At 46.1% G+C, this 21,641-nt stretch overlaps 1 protein-coding gene across 7 annotated transcripts in view; it reads right to left on the bottom strand.

The window, feature by feature from the left end:
- The window catches only part of abi1a (abl-interactor 1a), a 44,557-nt gene that overhangs the window by 14,999 nt on the left and 7,917 nt on the right, over positions 1-21,641 (bottom strand). For all 7 annotated transcript variants that reach the window (XM_070986185.1, XM_070986180.1, XM_070986182.1 and 4 more), the window contains exons 2-3: positions 19,107-19,274; positions 4,265-4,441 (exon numbers count right to left, since the gene is read on the bottom strand). In XM_070986185.1, the coding sequence (XP_070842286.1) occupies positions 4,265-4,441; positions 19,107-19,274 (345 nt within the window). The remainder of the gene's footprint in view (positions 1-4,264; positions 4,442-19,106; positions 19,275-21,641) is intronic.

Genomic DNA, 21,641 nt, shown 5'->3' with positions numbered 1-21,641 from the left:
CTGCAGAGCATCTGCGTGTTCATTTGCTTCATTGTTTTCACAAATATCCAGGTTTTGACAAAGTAATTTCAGGCGATCACATTACTGATAGCGAGAAAAAGCCACCTTTGTGCTTGTGTGGGCTGATGTCAAAGAGAATATAGAGCCAGCATAGCAGTGGGGTTTGACAACTGCAGAGTCAAGTGGCTCATCTATAATGCAGCTTCCCCAGTGGCCTTTGCAGAAAGCACTGTAGCATCACAAGACCAGGCGAAGGAGAGAAAATGAAACTGAAGGCAAATTCACAGCACGGGGCAGAGCGCGGAGCCATCCCTGCCTCTTTAGAAACAGAAAACACCGTAAATCTCACGCTCAGATTTCACACTCTCCGGGTTATCAGAGCTGGACGAGATTCAATTTACAATCTAGGTCATGCTGGAAACGCCGAGGCAGACTACTGCCTTCCCTTATCTCCCCGGCAAATGCTGGATCTCCGTTTCGCTGCACAAAGCAGGCTGGCAGAGCGCAAATGCTTTAGTAACATCCAAGTTGAATTATGGACAGACAGGTTCAGATTAAGGTCGTTATCAAGTCCAAAAAGGCTTAGCGTGTCGGGCCGGGGTGGAAATCTGGAGCAGCGCAGTGTGTCGGAGTCGGGCGAACCTGCCGGGGGTCAATGTTCAGCAGAAAGGACGCACACACTTCCTGAGGTTAACGTGATCACAAAGGATACGCTCCAACCGACAGAGTCCAAACAGGAAGACGAGCAGAAGCCGTGACACATGACGGTGGCTTATTGTTTTGTGTTTGAAAGCGACTAAAAAATCAAAATCAATGACGATGAAACCCTAAAAAAACGTGACTGACCAGCTCTTTAACTAGCTAGTAGATCTAAAATTTGAATTCTTAGGATTTTCATGTTTATGTGCTATCTATGGTTGCCATTTTTATTGCCATTAAATATATTTACATCCTGTAACGAGCTCTCTGTATTCGTTTTAATAGTTTGTGTCGGGGCATTTCCATGCTGGATTAAGATTGATCTAACACGAGATTAGCCTAATTTCTAACTGCTCAGTGTCTTTGTGTGTCTTGTGTGTGTGTCCTGTTGTTTCGGAGCTGTCCTACGCTACCTCTGATACAAACCGATCACTTCCTCCTGCAGCTGCTTCACATTAAAAGCACGCGACTGGCCAAACACAAGGAGGCTTTTGTTGTTAGCGCTCAACAAAACAACACTTTTACTTTCAGGCATTTTTTTTTATTGCTTGTAAATATCGCAGGAAGTGATGCAACAACAAAAAGGGGCCACAGTCAGCTGCACACCTCAGGCTGGAAATTTGACTTCTGCGGTAAAACAATGAGTTTGTTTGGCTGCACTGTCAACAGAAAGCTGCTCTTCTGCTGTATTTCTGAGCTGCTAAAGGAGTGTCTGCTGTGGTATTCACCTGCTTTTTGTGTTACACGTCGACTACAGGCGTCGCCAAATCAACCACTTCATTTCAGAGGAAGGTGACTTTTAAAAAAAAAAAACCTTGATTTTGTCGACTCGAGTAACAGAAACATCAAAATTCCCCCAAAACTCAAACCTTCCCTTTAAGCTAATCCTGTAAACCGCCGCAGCACAAAATACCAAGGGATTGAAATCTAACTCCAAACACCTGACATCAGCGTCCCTGGATTCCCAAAAGCCCCGCTGACTAGATTAAACATCAGCTGACTGGAGGAATAAATCTCATCTTTGGTATTAAAAGCAAAAGCTTCACGTCGCTGTCAGCTGGCCTCCAGGTGCAGGAACATCCCGATCGGTCAGCTGTGCGATTCCACTTATTACTGATACGATGCTGCTGTGCTGCAATGATGCACGCGAGCGCTGATGATGTTTCTTCTCCGTTACAGCTCATGCTTTAATTATACAGACACTGTGTGTCGACACCGATTCAGCATTTAGGCCAGAGCAAACGCTCGCAGATGTGGCGAGTTTCACAGTTAGCTGGAGGCAATAGACATGATTTAAAGTCCCATTAAAGTATTGATTCTGGTCTGTAAGTAAACCACGGCGGTAGATATTCTATACAAGCCTGGCATCTGACAGCGGCCATCACAGGATACTATATGAATTAATATGGAGTATTGATGTTGAGTATTGATTGGCTCTTTGGGCTGTGACGTGCATAGATGAGAGGAGGTGAATGATGTAGGACTGCTGCCAGATAATGTGTGTGTGTGTGTGTGTGTGTGTGTGTGTGTGTGTGTGTGTGTGTGTGTGTGTGTGTGTGTGTGTGTGTGTGTGTGGGTGTGTTCATATTCACTAACTAAATGCAGCATGAAGACATTTAAAAGGGAGAAAATCCACTGAGATTAGGCCCAGAGTGATACGTAATGTTCTTAAAATAGACGCATCAAACGCTCTCGAAGCTGCCGTGAAGCCGGATGGTTTCAGTAATTTGACGCTATTGTGCGATGATGACGTGGTGGTATCCGACTTTTGAGCCACTCTTCTGGTTAATCTGGCACAGCAGAGGCAGACCTGTAGATGAGTCACTGGGAGTTTGCTTGGTTTTTGCCCCGTGACTCTTTGAAAAAGAATGAACGTTGTTTAGACTGAAGACCTCGGAAGCAGCTGTTCTGGAGCTTTTGATCATTTCACATGATCTTCATCATTCATCAATTTAATAAGGAAAAGTAAAATAACTTCTGTGGCCTCTATAGTTCTGCTAAATGAGTAGATACAACCTGCTGGTGATAAAAAGTGTCAGAGCAGCTGCTGAAAGGAATTAGACTATTGATTTAATAAATGTGGCCACTTTTGGGGGATGTAGGGGGGTTAGGGGTTCTTCATGGCTTAGGGTTAACCCTAAGCCATGAAGAACTTGTGTTCACATGTTTCTCACAAAGTGCAGTATAATCTGAGCGAAATTAAGATATAAATATGAATACTAAATCGTTGTAGAGCAATACTGTTTAGATATACGATTTAATGATTAAAAGTGGGGTTTGACATTTTGAGAGACACGCTGGTTCACTTTCTTGGCAGGAGGCCCGTGTGCAAGTTATGGAACCAGAGCCAGGGGTAAATTAGCTTAGCTTAGCACAAAGACTGGACGCAGGGGGAGACAGCGAGACGGCCGCAAGTTGTGGTTTTATGTGCAGTTGTGGATGTAAGCATCCATCAGGTGACTGCTCTCAGCTGCTGGTCCCCAGAAAACAGAGACAACAGGTTCAGAAGCTGGAGGTGCTGCTGAACGGTGGATTTAGGATTTCAGATTCAGCAGCAGCAGTTTTTCCTCAACTCATTCTTGGAACGAGTTCCAAAAATGTTGATAAGAAATAGTTACTGTTGTAATAAACAACACTTTAAGTACATAATGTTCATAATAAGCAGTGGAGAGCCGTCCCTGTCATGGAGAAACACGGCCGAATAAAACGCTTCATCACAGCGTTCCACCATGACGGAGGGGTCCGGTGTAATTCCCTACACAGTAAATTGAGACTGACAATACGGGACGGTAATGGCGGGCCTCTAATCCAATCTGTCTGAAAGCTGCAATTGATTGGCTGATTGATGGAGCAGAGGACGCTCAAGGGGGAGGGTGGACATCGCAAAAATGCCTGCGGCGGTGAGGAAATGATGTCATTACCACCGCTGTCAGGGCGACCCAGTGACCCCTAAAGCAAGCCCTAATGGCACTGAGGGAGTGAAAATGTCACTCTAGGATCATCAGTTTCTACTCAGGAGAGTCTATCACATCAAAATCAGCCTCCTCCCAGCCTTTCAGATCGCACCGATGTGAAAATTAAGTACAAATCTAACTGTGACATCATGCAGGATTAGAGAAACTGGAGAATGAGATTACGAGGGTGGCCTGGGCCTAAGTGCCTTTAAAAACGTCTCACAAACTCGTCTCCGCTCGCCGTTTTCACAACGCTCTAAGAAAAGAGCTTTGGACTGAAAGCTACATGATGTAATCACTTTTTTAGTTCATCTCCACCCCCCAACCCGTTCCCACCAACCCACACTGGAACATATTCCTGTAGGGTCAGAAGGGATGCTTTCTGAAGATGAAAGAGAAAGCACAAGAGATGGAGTGTGAGCGAGAAAACGAGTCAAAGTGGGAGAGAGATGAGAAGGAGGGAGATAGGAATACCTCTGGCGGCGAAGAAAGGGGGGGGGGATTAGATATAGTAGAAGAAGAAAGAGGAAGAACAGAAGCAGAGATAAACTAATGGACTGAGTGCAGAGGAAGCGGAGCAGGGAACCAGGAAGAAAAAGGAGTCGGCTCACCTTAACGCCATGGCCGACGTCGTCCAGTACAGTGTAGTCAATGGGCTTCCGGATGTACCTGACCGGCCGCTCCATATTGGCTGGCGCTATGATCTTGTGGGTCCTCGACGTGTTCTTGTTGGTGGTCAGGATCCCGATCTCCCGCCTGGCCACCTTCTCTTTATGGATGTCCACCGTCTGTAAACGACACAGCGAGGACAGACGACAGGATGTCAATGATCGATGCCAAAGTGGAAGCGCGGCAGCAGGGACCCCTGGGACCGGACAAACTCGTCATACAGCAGCTTAAGAAGGTTTAATTAAATCATGAGGCTGCGCTTTTCATCACCAAGGTCGTAATCTTTTTACAACAGCCAACGCACACTGATAAAATGGACTGCGGTACAGAGCGGGTCCTGAACAGAACGATGACCGAAGCACGTGTGCGAGCAAAAATACGCAGAAACGTACAAATGTGACAGACAGAGAGCGTTAAGTTAGAGCTGAAAGTGAAGTGATGAAATGTTGTTGAAGTGAACACTTTCAAAAGAATAAAATCAAGTCTGTTGTGTATTTAAATCCTATTTTCACGACTGAACTGAAAAATGTCTTTCATCTTCCTTTTTGCACATCGCCGGGGCCAAACTGCGATGCATTATTTATACTCCTGGAGACTCACAGTGTTTTGCTATTGAAATTGAACCAATGTTCGATTAATTACCCAATCTGCTTTACAAAATCTAATTACTTTAAAAATGCATTGGATAGTCTTGCACACTGCTGGCTCCAAATGACAAAAAATAACAGTGAAAAGTGAAACTCATGCCATCTTTCATTAACCTGCATGTTTGCAGCCACAGTTACTGTATTATGGCTTGAATGAGGCAGTAGATCTACAGTTTCTCCAGATGGATATGTAGCTAATATCGGCCAGTATAGCTCTACAGCTATTGATTATCTTCCTTATGGACTGATCTGATGATTATTTAATTACTTGTTTGCCAGATAAAATGGCAGAAATAGTGAACATTTCCATCACAAAGGGCCAAGATGACGTTTTCAAACTGTTGTTTGATCTGACCAACAATCCCAGACCCAGAGGTTTGCAACTCACGGTGCTATAAAGCAGTAAAAAGCAGCAAATCCTCACATTTGAGAAGCTGGAACCAAAGAAGCTTGACATTTTTTGCTTGATAAACAATTGATTGATCAATCCTTCTTTTCTACCAGTGGACTGCCATCAAGAGGGCGTATCGTCCATCACGTTCGAACACCTCGACACCATCCCACTGCGTTTCCACCCCCCGCTCCGCCTGCACACTCCCACCAAACCGAGAGGAGCCCAGGAGCAACTGCCCTTCCTCTGAGAGATGAAAGGCCGCAATGTCTGCTGAGGACAGACCAGTAAAACGACGGCCTCTCACGGGGAGGAAGGAGGCAGTGACCAGCGCCAACAGAGGATTCCTTTCATGCCACTGGGATCTGGAGCTGGACTGAGCTCTGTCTCTTTATGCTGCACTGTTCTACTGCATGCACGGCTTAGCTTTCAAGTATCACTCATCCCAGCACTGAGGGGATCAACAGCTCTGGTGGACTTACAATAAATGTGGTCCAGTGCAGTGCAGGAAGCGCTGACATCTCTGGACTATATCAAGTCTAATCTAATCAAGTCTAACTGTGACATTAATGAGATACAGACTTCAGAGGTGACGAGCTCCAGTAATCAGATAAAGAGACGTTACTTCTTAAAGGACAACAGGGGTGCAGGAAAGGATTGTTGGAAATGACAGAAAAAGGGGGAATTGATATTTCATAACAGGCAAAGTTGTTCATACATAATTGCTCCCATTGAGACTTCCATACAAAGGGGGAAACATCCGTTCTGTTCTAATACCCTGTTGTGTCTGCTTGGATTAAGAGTGATGACGGAGCATTGACTACAGCCTGATTTTAACCTGAGCTCTGCTGCCCGAAGACGAGTCTCTTCGTATTTAAAGAAAGAACTGCGGTGACAAAAGGTCTTTTACTTACTCCGTTTTTGCAGCGTTTCAAGGCCCCGTGGTGTAAGGCCTCCACTACGATTGGACATGAGCTAATAACTTGACTCCACAGCTCAGAGATAATGTCCAAATTTCAAACTGTCATAAATCATGATCATCTGGAAAGAACTGGGCTAAAATCTAATCAGCCTTTTCGGCTTCCATTTGCAGGGGAGTGCTGGCTATAATGGACTCGGACAGAGGAAGGAGTAAAGGAGGAGGAGGAGGGTTCCTCGCTTGCATTTACATCCAAACTCGCCTCAACACCTTGTAAAGTCATAGGACTCTAGCTGTGTTTCCACCATGGTCAGGCGAATTTAGAGCAAACTTTTAAAATGTGAATTAGGCACATTTCCATCGACTGATTTGGAGCGACTGAACTAGGTTATGCAAGGTGTCGTTTTGTAAGAAGCTGGCAGTACAGGCTATGTCACACATGGCTGCAGTAAAGAGAACAGAAGTAGAGGTTAAGAACCGCCAAACCAGCTGTCAACTGCCAATAAACCGCCTTGGCCATGCATGGCAGAAAAATGAAGAGAGGTCTTTGGGAATTTTCTGACAGCAGAAACAGCTTCTACTCCTCGTCTGAGAGGGAAAACAGCTGATGAGTCGTGTTAAATGTTCATTATGTCACCAGTTATCCGGGAAAGGTGTTTCATCTCCCATTAAGGGCATTCACTCGTCTTCAGAGGAGCCAAAAACCACCTCAAGTGAGTGTAAAAACTTCTTTTTTTTTTTTTTGCGAAACTGAGGAAATTATTTTTGAATTTTGCCTTTTCCATGGATTTCCTTTCTGCTTCAAAAGCACATAACAACACGCTACCAAGTAAGGCTGTTGTTATCGAAAGATCTTATGGGAAAGAGGTGGTTCTCAACCAAAACTCAAAAAGAGTTTCACTACAAACCACTGAAAGAAACTCCTCCTAAACAAGGCATCTGTTGTTGAAACATGCAGCTAAATTGGGAAAGCATCTGGTCTTGGCTCGACACATTGGCCTTATCATAGAGAAGCGGGTGGACAAACATCATCGCAGCTGGCAAGGGAGGGAAGTGAGAAGGCGAGGTGCTGTGAGTTCATCTCCTTCCTGTATGCCGGGAAAATAGCCCTGCTGTAACAGTGCGAGCTGATGTTACAGAAGTGTTGACAGAAGGGCAAACTCCAAACCGCAACTTTCACGCAGCGAGCGGCTACACCCTGTCGAGAGTGCTTTTCTAATCCGCTGACCGGCGCCCAAAGAATGTTAAATGGATCTGACAAAAAAAAGCAAAGGTCTGAGTAGAAAAAGGCCTTCTGGCTTGACCCCTTTCGACTGACCCAGCGGGGAGCTCCCATCTGAGTAACAGCTACTTAATACTCTGACTCTCTCCTCGAGTGGCTCTTCTGACTTGTCAACTGGCACTAAAAGGCGTTTGTTTGATCCCAGTGGTCCGTCTGTTTAGGTGGAAAGAGGCTGAACTCTGAACACGTCTTGCCAAGCTGAAAGGTGGATGATTCACATGTGTTTTCAACCACTGTCACCCATATGTTGGAGGCCTGCGGGTGCTTTCCCAGAACACTGAGCAGTTTTGGCTCTGGTGTTTGGCTAATCCATCAGTTACAGGCTTTTAGGATTTCAGGGCCCCCACTTCTCCCTGCCTCGGGTTTTTTGAACCACTCTTTTTACTCATCGCCTCCATTATCTTCTATTCTTCCTTCCGCCCAGTTCTCCTCCTGCATCCTTTTAGTTTGGTCTTTTTATCCCTCTACACCCAATTCTTCCCACGCCCAGCACCCACCTATATGACTAGTTTGGGGATCTAGGTCATACATCAGAACTGCCGCCAGCACCGCCGTCGTCATCCACATGTTCAAGCCAGAGGGGGAAAAAATCCAGTCGAGATCACTTTGGACTGGAAATGTTGTTCCCATTTTGGGATACTGGTGAGTCAGCGTGGTGGTCGCCAAGATTAGAGATCCCTGTTGTGTTGTTAGTAGCAACAAGTGCCTAAATATTTGTGATTTGTTATTTATTTCTTCTTAATCCAGATTGTTGCCATTCTGGTTGCGGCTGCACTCCCGACAGGACACAGGGACGTTATAAGTGTTTGAACTTCAACAAGCATGAATATGGTGACGTGATAATGTGTCCCTCAATGAAACGCTAACATGTGTGCCCACCTGGGGATGGGTGGGGGGTTTGTATGAGGCCACTGACTGTACTTCACTTAGGGTTGGACGATCTGATGATACACAGTGACGTGACATCCATTTGTCAGCCGCCGCAGATTCTGCTGTGCTTCTCATACTGTGGTATCCAACGATGTACGTATATACATGTACATTTATTCTGTGTGAACCACGTCAAAGACAAACCTTTTTCTGATTCTGATCCCTTGAACATGCCTGAGTGTTTTAGTCGACCGTGGCCGATGATTATCGAACACTTTAGCATCGATATGATGGTGCATTTCATCTGTTGGCTTACCCAAACACAGATGTTCCTGTCTGTTTCCAGAAAATGAACCGCTGCAATGTTTTTCTGGATGAGGTTCTATGTTTTGGCAGTTTTTTGTCAAACTTTAACAGACATAAAGATGAGAAACGCTTAAAAAGGAAACCACGCTGTTTAACATTCATCATTGTTTGCCTTCTTTCACCGCAGGTGTGTTAATAAATAATGTCTCTTCCTCCATTGTGTGTTGTCCTCTGTGTGTTTGGTATAGCTTATGTTTGACTCAGACAATAAATCAGGTGTCTGCAATGGAGCAATGGAGTTCATCCAGCAGCTTTTTGAGTGCTCGATCCTTCCCACAGTGAACTCCTCTGACCCGGCCTCGCTCCCTCGCACGGCTCAGACTGGAGGCAGTATTTGGGGAAACGGGCCACACGTTGACAGAACGCGTCCACCCGACATCAGACGCATAAACCTCTCAACCAATCAAAGGACCAGGAATGGAATTTCGAAGCCTTTCGCCAACGTTACTTGACAGCTTCCCACCAGACGAACACACACACATATGGTTGTGGAGGGTGAGGTTAGAAGAGATGAGAAAACGAAGAAACATGTCTACAGGCTTTGATATGGAGTGAGACAGCCGGTTTCACTTCAGCACATATGAGAGAGGCAGAGAGAGAGAGAGAGAGAGAGAGAGAGAGAGAGAGAGAGAGAGAGAGAGAGAGAGAGAGAGAGAGAGAGGGAAAAAAAGCCTTTTCAGCTCTTTGGCAGACTGGCCTCGGGATGATATCCTCAATAAAACGCCTGCTATGCACAAACGCACGGACAAACAAAAAAGCTGCAGAGCATGTACTGTAGGCGTAGTAGGGAGCTTACACACAGCACGGGGAAAAGCCTGCTGCTAGACAAACACACCCTACATACCGCTGCGTACGTGTGTGTGTGCATGCATGCATGTGTGGCCAGCCAGACCAGACAAATGTGCCAATGGTTGATGACAGACTTTGACTGTAGATGATAATAACACTTAAAAATATTTCTGCAAACTGGCAGCAAGGCATCTTCTTCACACACACACACACACACACACACACACACACACACACACACACACACACACACACACACACACACACACACACACACACACACACACACACACACACACACACACACACACAGAGAAAAGTACTCAGTTCCCATGGTACTCTGTCCAAGAACATTAGGACATGGACTATTTTTACTGGCGTGTACTATCATAAACCAGAAGCACACAAGATTATGAAATAAGACGTGGCACAAGGTCTTATTAAAGGCCGTTCCTGGCCGAGAGCTGCAATAAGCTCGTCTCTACAGCCGTCCAGGAATTGGAAATCCTTGTTCTGTGGGATTATGAGCAGATAAAACTATGAGGCGCGCGTCTCTTAAACACATTTGAACCTCGATTTCAGGCTTACAGTACGAGGGGATTTATCTCAATGGTGGGAGCCGCTAACAGGTGACGACAGCCCGATATGGTCGCAAACGTCTCTACGTTGGTTCGTTCGAGGGGAAAGTTGAGCGAGCACGAGCGCTCTTTCTCTGCAAAGCCACACTCACGTTGTTAAGTTCAACCCTGAGAGTGGATCTGAACTATCTGTAAAGCTCAGTGTGTTCCAGTTATCTTATGATGAAGTGCGCTCTTTTTGCTGCTGCGCCCACCTTCTCTCGACCTGGCTGGTCGGCTTGTACTACAGTTATTTCCTACATTTCCTGAAATAACTTCCTCGGAGAAGGGCCCCGGACGTGTTGCTCCTGTGGAACGTGGAAACGCAGACGCGAACAGAGCTTGGAAATGTGGTATTTCAGCTGTGTCGTTAGGACACCTTGTGGTTTTGTTGCATCAGTGTGTTGAGTCTCCTGTTTGTGGAGACACGGGCATCCTTGCCTTTGGTTACACTGGATTTCCGACTGTGAAGCAACGCCCGTGAAGGCAACGCTGCAACATTCAAGAGTTGTTTGAAACCTTGTGATTTGTCCAGGCGCTGCGAGTATGACCAATGATTGATTCTTCAATGCCTCCTGGGATCGTTCCAGGTGAATCGCTGAGGTTCAAAAACAGTCCAGTGCAGACAACAGTCTTGTTCACTTACTCTTCGAACAGATGCCGATTTAAATTTTGCCAATTTCTGGTGCTGGTAGGCAGATTTTATTGGCTTCAGTCACAGCCCGGCTGTGTTTCCAGTGTTTGTGCCAAGCTAAGCTAACCAGCTGCCTGCTGTGGCTTCGTGCTTAAACAGATATGAAAGCAGCATCAACCCTGGCAACTAACTCTGCTACAAGGAGAAGAAACGCAAAGGATTTCCAAAAAATGTCAAACTGCTCCTTTAAACCACGTTTACCCAAACTTTTTCCCTTGGAGGACGACAACTGAAGCGTAATGGTGAGTCACCGGCCAAAGGTGAACACCAGCTCTTTTCCAATTTCCTTGACAGACGTTTATTCTGCTGCGTCTTCGTCGTCACTCATCTCATGACCCCTCACGTTGATCTTGTGACCCTCTGGGAAGCCGAACCCCCAGAAACCAGTGCCCTGGGGCACCTTATCCTGGGTCTGAACTGGTAAACTTCCGGTCGCATTCTTCTTCGCCCTCTCAGCCGCTGCTGCTCCCACTCGGATGTCATCTGCTCTCATCTGTAGGAGCGGCGCAATCCAACACTCCCACCTCTGCGCTGAGCCAACACGGCTGTCGAAGCAGAGCAAACGCCTCTTTGTCTGGTCTGTTTCTCAGCGCGATTACAGCCAGCACATCTGAAGGCCGTCATCTGTGGAGCCGAGCAGTTGTCCAAAGGCCCTTCGGTGAAGCTGTCAGCGCAAAACACAGAATGTCGGAGCTTCCATCTGCACTCCGAGTCAGAATGGGAGGTCAAACGCGCCGTGGGGAGTTCTGTTTGGCAGCTTCTTGTTAAACATCCCTCAAAAAGCCAGATTCCTCTGGTAAATGTAACAACCCAATGTGCGGTACGACAGAGCCAGAAGCAGAGGTCTGGAAGCGTAAAGCTCGGAGAGACTGTCTCTCGCAGCAGAGGAAAAAAAACCTCCGTTAGCACAGCGTGCCAAGGTCGACGGCATGTTTGCTAACACAGCACATGTGAAAACACCTCGACTTTTGTCGATGTAACTTCTGGGCCGAAGCCAAAACAGCATTCTGAGAGAGCCCTGAAGTTTCCATACGAGCTGAAGCGAGGCCAGACTGAGAGCCACACGACAACAGAGACAACAAACGGCGAAAGCTGAATCTGAGCTGCAAACTGCGTCTGCTGTCGTCAGCCTTGTTTATACGGAGCTGTCGAGTAATCGCCTGCGTTTCTCTTGCACGGGGAGGAACTGCAGAACAGAGGTGCTATGATTGGATGTAATTGCAGAGGGCTGTTAAGTGGGAAAGAATGCGCTGGTAATGATGATGATGCTCTGCAGCGGGAGGGGGAGGAGGAAGAGCGGGCGAGGAAGTAACCGCAGAGCCGAGGAGATGATGACTCCGAACATCACCGGGCATTTCACATCATCGCTCGCTCACATTTAACCTCTGTTCATGCAGGACGGAGTCATGATGAAGGTGCAAGCGCTGCCACACTGAAGGCCTCGCAGCTCACACGGAGGCGCACGCCTTCGAGCAGGTGGATTCATTAGACGATTAATCAAACGGACGTGGACAGACAGATCAGCAGTTTGCTCTCATTCAGCTCTTCACAACTGTGATTTTTCACTTCTGTGACTTTTTACGACTGAACCATTTCTGGATTTGAATGGAAAGAGAGATTAAAATATGATGAAAATGACTGTTTTGTTTCAGTCCCGGGGGGCGGCGTGAGATTTCTGCTGCTCTGCACCGAAAAAAGACCAGAACACTGAATGTTTGCCAGAGGCTGAAAAGGTTATCGATGAATAACGATGACAAAAAGATTTTCTACTAAGCGATCTTTGCCGAGCGCTGAGCATTTTGGTTTACAAACTAATTTTCCAGATGGATTAAAAACTGTTTCCCATTCTGTTTTTCCCATTATCAATCTCCCTCCCGCTGACTCTCATTAGCTGCTCAGAGATGAAGACGATGCCTAAAGTGTGCCACCATGTTTCAGCTACATAAAAAAACAAGCTGCAGACTATTGTTCTTTTCATTACTGATGCATTTATCTTTTTGGGTAATCAATTATTTTTTTATTCCAGGAATCTGAAAGCTCTCAGAGCTGAAGATGTTAAAAACATGTTAAAAATATTTGGCATTTTCATTTAATACGAAGAGAAAAGGTTCAGAATTTTAGAGCTGAAACTATAAATTTGGTGATCAACAGAAACATTCTGATAATTGATTAATCTATAGATTTATTTAATCATGCAAACATGGCAAATGATTACAAACATTAACAAAGACTTTTTCTATATGCTTTAGATGTTTTATATAATTTTAACTTGAATCTTTGGGTTTGGACTGCTGGACTTAAAACATTTTAAAAATGGCCGTTCTCACACTAAACTTTACAAAACCAATAATTGAACTGTTAAATTTTTATTTTCAAATGAATCCATATTAAAAACAATCATTGGCTGCTGCTCTGTCATGAATGAAAGTTTACAATTTCATTTTAAAAATTGTAATTTTTTAATCTTATGTGCGCAAAACATCCAAAACTCTCTCTGAATCTAAATCTGCCAGTTTTCAGTACCAGATCCATGTCTTTAACCTTTCAATAACAACTGCCCAGAGGCACTGGACCACACACACACACACACACACACACACACACACAGACAAAAAAACATGTAGAATAGTGCAAATATCCAACAGTGACAAAAGAAAATACAGACGAACTCTGCATGGAGCTCATTTCACAGCCAGGCAGAGAGGGAGAGACCACCAGGAGAGGCAGGAGAGAGACCAAAATACACAGCGAGGATCAGCAGGAAACACAAGCACACACACACACACACACACACACACACACACACACACACACACACACACACACACACACACACACACACACACACACACACACACACACACACACACACACACACACACACAGGGAGACCTATAAGACTTCATTTCCTGTTTGGATGAGTGCCATTCTTCCTCGACGGGAGGCCAAAAAGGCAGCGCTGCAGCACAGATGCAATTCTAAGTCTTTACATGCCTGTGTGTGTGTGTGTGTGTGTGTGCGCAGTGCCGTGATAAGTTCACACACACAAGCAGCAGAGTGTAACGGCATGCAACTGTACATCCGAGGAATGAGGACTGGAATGGAAAACAACCAAACCGACCAAATGCGTGCCAGGCGGAGATAACAATTACAAACCGAATCCCACTCTGAACACGAGCAGCGGGCTGACTCATGTAATCAGATAAGAATATTGTGCAAGTGTAGTAACAGCATCCCAGTGAACCTCGCAGCTGTGGGAACAAACTGGGAGTGTACTGTGTGTGTCAGCTGCTTTCTGCTGCTGTGCTGCTTCATCGCTGTGGTCGCCGGGTTCAATCGGCACGCCGGCCAGCTCCGAATGATGAGCGCAAGCCTTTTACATCAGAGTCAAACACAGCCGTACTGTAAAAACCTAAAATCACATCCAGAAATCCATCAGCTGCTTTACCACCACACTTTCAAGAACGCTCATATTCCCATTTGATTCATCAACCAAGCGCTCGCTTTGTCGCTTCGTGGTGCGACATCTTACTGATGCTACAGCGTCTCGCACTCCCACTTCAGATTCTGCTGACCAGAGTTTCCCACAATTGTTGCCTGAGACTGACTCACCGTTTCCTCCACGGCTGACACGCCGCCATGAGACAGATGGGGAAAAATTGGTCATTTGAACTTGCTAATAATGTTCCAAAGAACAATTTCAAAGAATTTACTAAGAGCTGAGGGGAATTTCTAAGAGTCAAATTGTTTTGACTGCGTGCATGCAAAAAATCACAAAGGTCATTTATAGCTCGGCGTGTGTGGGTGTCAGCAAGTGTGAATGCATCACTGGCTATTTTGGAGGTCTTCATCATCAATTTGGTAGTAATGATTCTTTTCTTGTGTTTGTATCTACTCATGAAGTCCTGCATGCACGGAGGGTGCAGCAGTACATATAAAAGGCACAATCTGTTACAATAGAAAATGTGAATTTTTGAGCTAAAACACACCTAAAATTTGTTAATTGCAGCCCTACTTTCATTCCTCAGAAGAAAAAATGTGTTTTCATCGCAGGTTTGTTAGAAATGTTGTACGTGTATCAAACTGTAGGCGGTTTCAATCTGTCTGTTTTTATGAGTGTTTTTAATTTGCACATAAAACACTGCAAAGCGGCTTTCACGCTTGGCTGAGGTGGAAAAGTCAGGGATCAATAAAAGCACATGCGATAACGTTCAGTGGAAACAGTGTTCACGAATGAATCGTGATGTCCGTGACGTACGTGACTGACGTCCACTGAGGCTTCCGCTGAGGAGATGAAAAACACATCTGATGGTTTGTGGGGCGATAAGGAGACCGTGAGCGTCCTCAAATCGATGCATGAGACAAACATAAATGTCGTGCTTCTTACATTTGTTTTTCACATATTCAGATTTGACCTGCTCCACGAATAAACTCCTAATAATGCAGAAGAGCTGTGGACGGGAACGCACACGAATCTGCGTTTTCTTTTGCAGATTTTACTGAAATCTGGTTAAAATTTGCACAGAAACCAGGCTAACGACCCCTGTGAGTGTGTGATACTGAACTGTGAGCTGAATGTTACCCCTCTATATGCACAAAGTGACGATATGTATGTTATTCTGAGCTCCTGCAGAAGTTGCTTTGTTTCCATTGCTCAGCCTCACTCTCCACGCTGACGCTCCCTCGTCGACGACGTCTCAGGTGAACGAGGTTTATGCTGCTGCCTCTAAACTAAATTTACGTTGCGCAGGGAAAAAAAACACTCATATCTGTGTCAGAGGAAAGAAGAAGCTCCTAATGAGGACACAGGAGCTGCAGCATGAATTCCTGGGCGGTCTGTGCATGATCCCCCCAACACACACATGCACCATTCTCCCTCTCTTCTATTCGGGGTATCGCGGAGAGGTTCTCAATGTGAGCCATTTTCTTCCGCCGGACAGACAAAGCGCTCCCTGTTCGCAGCCTCTTAGCAGCCACTTCACACGCAGCACAAGGTGGACGCCCCACAAGCTACGCTTTTTCCCCACATAAGCCCTTCCGCCTCAGCACTGCAGAGACCCCGGTTTGTGAATGGCAACAACAGCGGGGGGGTGACTCACAAACAAATACCTGTCAACACACACAAACATGCACACAGATTCAAGCATGCACGTTTTGCTACTGCAGCCCCGACCCGGACGTCCACTGAATGGCAATAAGCAGCTCAGGTAAAGGTGCATCAAACCTAAAAACACAGCAAACACTGTTTGAAATGATGCTTAAACCATAAACCTAAATGTTGATACTACTGGAAACTGAACGGCTTTTATTGGCATCTTGACAATTAATCAATTAGTTTCCAACCTGGGGGTTTGGACCCACAGCATTAATCTGAGGGGGGCACAAATTAACGGGATGGGAAAGCAGAAAAACACGTTTGTTCAACACAAAATTCTGCTTCTTTTTTCAGATCTTCATCAAATCTTTGCTTATTTGTTGGAAATTTCTCGATATCGTTCGTTCCTGGCATCTGAAAATGTTGAATTAGTCACAGATGATATGCATCCAGAGGCTGGGGGGGGGGGGGGGGGTCACAAGGCTGGACACTGCAGGATTAACAGTTTAGGAAACGGGCAGTCTCTGTCATTAAATCATTTCAGTAGTTTATCATGCCAAACTGCGCTCAGTCCAGCAAAGGAAATGTGAAGATTTGCACATTACCTTTGCTTTACAAGACAGTATTGCATTTTGGGCTGTTAGTTTGGCCAAATCGAGCAACTCCACATCAGACTGGGCTCCAGAAAAACATTTCATGGATTCAAAACATAGTTCAGAGATGAACCGCTGAGGAAATGTATCATTATTTGCAGCCTTACGGCAATTTAAATGCACATTTTTAACACAAGACTCAACATCAGCAGAGGCTGCCTCCCAGCACATGCAAAACACAAGCTAAGATGTGCTGCATCACAGTATGGGACAGTATAATACACTCCAGCTCAGAGGATGCATCACTTCCATGCCACCGCTCTGCAGACACACCCTGACCAGAGAGAGCCCCTCGTAAGTGTGGGCAGACCAAAAGGAACCAGTGCTGACGCCAGGCCACGTCTCGCCACACGCTGACTGACACGTTAATGTAAAAGAGCCACATCCTGAGGCGTCCCAGCTTCAGGCACGGAGCAGAAAACAATTAATGGGAAGACTGGGGAAAGAAGTGGATATGATGGTATGTTTATGCACTGCCGCGTAAATTCTGAGGTGTGTTTATTATTGCTGTCTGGAGGATGAAGGAGTCGCATTTTTCAGAGGTATTCACCAGAGGAAGCTTGCTTCCTTTGCCTTTCCTCTGCTAAAACAACACATATCACCAGAGCTCCAGGCCCTCCTCTCCATTATCCATCCGGCAGCGTGGAACACTGGCCTCGAGGGCCGCCGCTAATCTCATATCCATGAGCAGCGAGGGCAACATGATAATGATCCACCTCTGAACCGGACCGCGGAGAGCAATAAAACACACCCACAGCCTGCACAGCGCGCAGCCCTGCCTCTTTATTATTAAAACAGAGATATGCTTCATTACGGAAAACGCATTAGGACCTCTCCTCTTGTTTGTCCATGGGAAAAAAAAAACTAGACGATGATGAAGATGTTGTGAGCGCGAGCATCATTTGGCATTCTGCGTTTTCTCGTTAGCTAACGAGGCAAAGCCGCTAAACTATTCACCTTTCTCACAGAGAAGTGAGGGGAAAAAGGAGAAACCCGAAAAAAGAATCAGAAAATCTTTAGTGACCATCATCTGACCTAACGTGACACCATCTTTGCCGTGGCTGCACAAAGTACACAAGAATAGGACAGGAGGGACGGAATTTCCCGGAGATGAGACGAGAGACGGCGATGAGCGGGGACAATGGAAGCCGGGCCTGGAGTTCACCGTGTGGCCGGGGCTTTCTACGCTCGTCTAAAGCACCATGTCTAACTGTCTTTCATATGCTTTTCCGAAGTGGCCCAGGGGGTTGTCATGGAGACCGAGGCAGGCGGCGGCATCGCTGTGACCTTGGTGTCGGCTGAACGCTGCTCGTCAGGATATTGACTCAAAACCTGAAGGAGTGCAAATATGCCTTTTTTTGGTCTCTCTCTCCCTGCCTCTTGCCTTTCTTCGCCTGTCACCGTCCGTCCTCCATTTCCCTCTGCCTTCCGTCTGATTCGCCAGATCTGTCTCTCTCTCCTCAAGCCCTCGAGTCTCTGAAGTCCTCTCTCTCCCTCCATTAGACTAAAAATCTGACCTTCAGTGTATCCTGAAAGAATTTCTGGCGCTCTGAGCAAAGCTCCGTCAGACGGAAAACACAGATAGCGGGCACCGGAGAGACAAAACCAAAAGGAACCGCTCCTTCCATTCCACACATGTCACTCCATCACAGCGTAAAAAACAGCATTTTTAACAGTTATTTTACATATTCGGACACAACCTGAGTGTGTTATAATTGCTCCAGGTTAGGTGAACGCCTCCCAGTTCTAATCTACGAGAGGCCACATGGCTGGTGCTCTTTGTTTGATTTGTCTGAGCTCTTAATGCCTTCATTGGATGAGCGGCTGGATTTGCGCGCACATGGCAGAAGCCTCATGCTATCAAAAGGAAAAAGGTTAGGAAAAAAAAAAAAAAAAAACTCTGATGGCATCTACAAAGCATCTACCTGGAGCGGGGGTGAGCAATGCAGATAAAAACTTTTATCACAGTATGTATGATATAATACATGTTCTGGACAATTGTTCATGATGCATAACCACACGGGAATGTCTGTTTCTGGTTGACTGACAGCCTGATGAAACACAGAATAAATGAAATCAAAGGCAGAAAATGATCTTGTGCTTCAAAAGTTGAAATGTTTGTACAAATGCAGGTGGTACACGCAGCAGAATGATGCCATCACTGCTGGTACGTCCCCATGTGCACTGCAGGCTCATGGCGGCAGAATCAGTCTGATTGTGGCGAATGTAAATGTTGTGCAACGCTAAAAGAAAGACAAACAGGCCACCAGTCATTTCGCCAAACAGACAGCCAGTCAGACGTTTGGACAAGACTGACAAACCAATAAAAGGGAAGCGTGGACACACAGAGGCCTCGTACTGTGTTTGAAAATAACAGAGTCTGTGTGAAAGCGAGAGGAGAAGTGGGAAATGTGGGGTACCATTCGTCACAGCTGTACGGGTTGCGGTGTGTGTTTCTGACCTGGGAGATGTGGTTGATGGAGGACTCCATGCGCCGCAGCTGCGAGGCCTGGATGTCCAGCAGCTGGAGTACATTGTTGGCTAAGGCATTGATCTGGTAGGCCACGCTGGCCAGGGACTGGGTGGTGTAGGCTTTGGTCTCCTCCAGAGCTTTCCTCTTGTCCTGGGCCTGTGCACGAGAAGGGATCAGAGAGAGGAAGAGGAAAAAAGATGAAAGGCTGGCAGAGGAACCCAGATGCTGGTAAGATCACATGACATTCACATCCATCTTCTAGCCCCGTATCCAGGTCAGGTTTGTGGTGGATTCGGGCCAATTGAGCCAAGACACCCCCCCACCCCCGGACTCAACCTCCATTCCCCAGAGACCCTCTCTCTCTGGGGGGATTTGAGATCATGTAACTCATCCAACGGCAGCCATATTGGCAGCTCTGAGAACAGAGTGTGAACAGCTCAAGACTTAAAGGCAAATTCATAAAAACACTGAGGAAGCTTCATTTTACCAAATGTGCTTCACGTCAAGCTAAAGCAACACTCAAGCAATGCTAAAAGCTGCCGTACATTACCAGGACGCTAAACCGCATTTAACTATGCTTGGTCACAAATGGCAAACACCAACAGCTAACTGCACTAGCGCCAAAAAGAAGCTGTGTATTTAGCTATAATTTAGCAAGGATATGAGTGCAGCTAAGGTTTCCTGCTAAGAGGGAAGCTAACATAGTACAAACTTTTAATTGAGTATTTCTTTAATGTGTTTAGTAGAAGCTCACCACAGCATCAAAAGCAACAAGTAAGACCTAGCTTGCTTGCTTGTTAGCTGCCAAAACAAGACCATTAGCTGCAAAAACAAGCGCTTAAATTAGTTTTTTGGCTTTGCTAGGTGGTTAACTAGCCAGCAGGCTAATTTCTAAAGCAACTACAGGATGCGTCTGATGGTAAATGTCATCTCTATTAAACACAGTTAAAGAATACTCCACCTTTCAAAGCCTACAGGCAGTGAAGCTCATTAGCATCTACAGCACAGAGCAGCTGGTTTAGTTAATTAGCCAAGTGGGCTAACAAGGCCAAAAATGACTGAGCCGACACAAGCTACAGCTGATGATCAAGTTTAGCTTTCTACAATAACCTAAACATGGAAACACGACCATCAACCACATTTCTTTTATCGTGTATGTTAAAGTCATGAGCCTCCACGATGGCACCGCTGTTGCCTGCTGGGAAGTAACTCAACAGCATTAAAACAAAAAACAAAAAAAAAAAAAAACAGGCTATGCACGGTTTGTCCTGTTGTAGTACACCCACACATTCCTCCACCCCACTGTTTTGAAACGACGGATCCAAAGACTAAAAAGTGGCTCGACCAGACAAACTGTGGTAATGACACATTCACATCAAACAAGCTGAGGCAAAGCGTCGAGCTCCAAACTGAGCCATCGTGTTTGATCTCTGTGGGCTCTTCCCAACGCGGCACGCTCATAAAGCTGAGAGTCCAACGAGCGCTGCCTGGAGGGCGACAGCGGGGGTTAGATGGTGGTGGAGGAGGAGGTGATTATGGGTAGTGGTAGCGTAGTTGGGGGCAAAACAGTAAAAAACAGAACTTTTGACGACCACAGTGAAAACAACCACGTCGCTGCGTCTCTCATCACTGATTCCTCTTGGCAGCGAGGAACTAATCCAGCAGCAATCCGTACAGCTAAAAGCTCCTGACCTGGAGAGCCGCCGTGCTGGTCAGCCTCGGCCGGGCGAGGGGGGCGACGGCGTTAGCGGCGCTTCTTTTTGCAGGAATCAGAGCAGCAGATGTGCTGTGAGATAACAGCCCGAGGAAGGAGGAAGGATTCCTCCAGAGGGCTCGGAGCAAAAGGCCATCTGTTGAAAGCACACAGTCATTCATGTGCACACACAGACACCGACGACTGACGCCGCGATATGCAGCGCGGAAGGCAGAGCAACAGCTGCAGGAAAATATATGAAACGACACAAACAAACAGACAAACAGCCTCATGTCTCTGATGGCAGTCTCTAAATTTCAAGAGGACGGAGGTTTTGCTGCGTCGGGACAAGAGATTTCAAACAGATTAATGAACAGCATATGCTTGCCTGTACGGAACTGCTGGCCCACATATCAAGCTGCGAGCCAGCGATATTTGTTCAAACCACGAGAATTTCTCAGAGTCTAATTTCTCCTGTCAAATCTGTGACAGCACGTCTGCATTAGAAACTCGGGGTGTGGAGCTGGAAAGCTTGAAAGGCAGCATCCACTGAAAGACGCTGCATTCTGGGAAAAGTAGGATCTCACACTGGGGACTGTGAGCCTGGGTATCTCGGCCTCTGCTGCTTTCATTTTATTGTTTAAGCCCCCCATCTTCCAACAAAGTGCAGTACAGAACCTCTGGTCTGCCCCTTTGCCTTGGTTTCATCAGCGTCTTGCAGCTGCAGGACTTTGACAAACAGCACCATTGAAGCTGCAGTGACCTCACACAAATGCTCAACTGTGCCATGTAAAGAAAAATAAAGCTTTCTAGAAACTCTAAAAACACTG

Source organism: Chaetodon trifascialis, chromosome 18 (genome assembly GCF_039877785.1).
Source record: "Chaetodon trifascialis isolate fChaTrf1 chromosome 18, fChaTrf1.hap1, whole genome shotgun sequence".
NCBI lineage: Eukaryota > Metazoa > Chordata > Actinopteri > Chaetodontiformes > Chaetodontidae > Chaetodon > Chaetodon trifascialis.
This window is presented reverse-complemented; position numbering and strand designations above follow the sequence as displayed.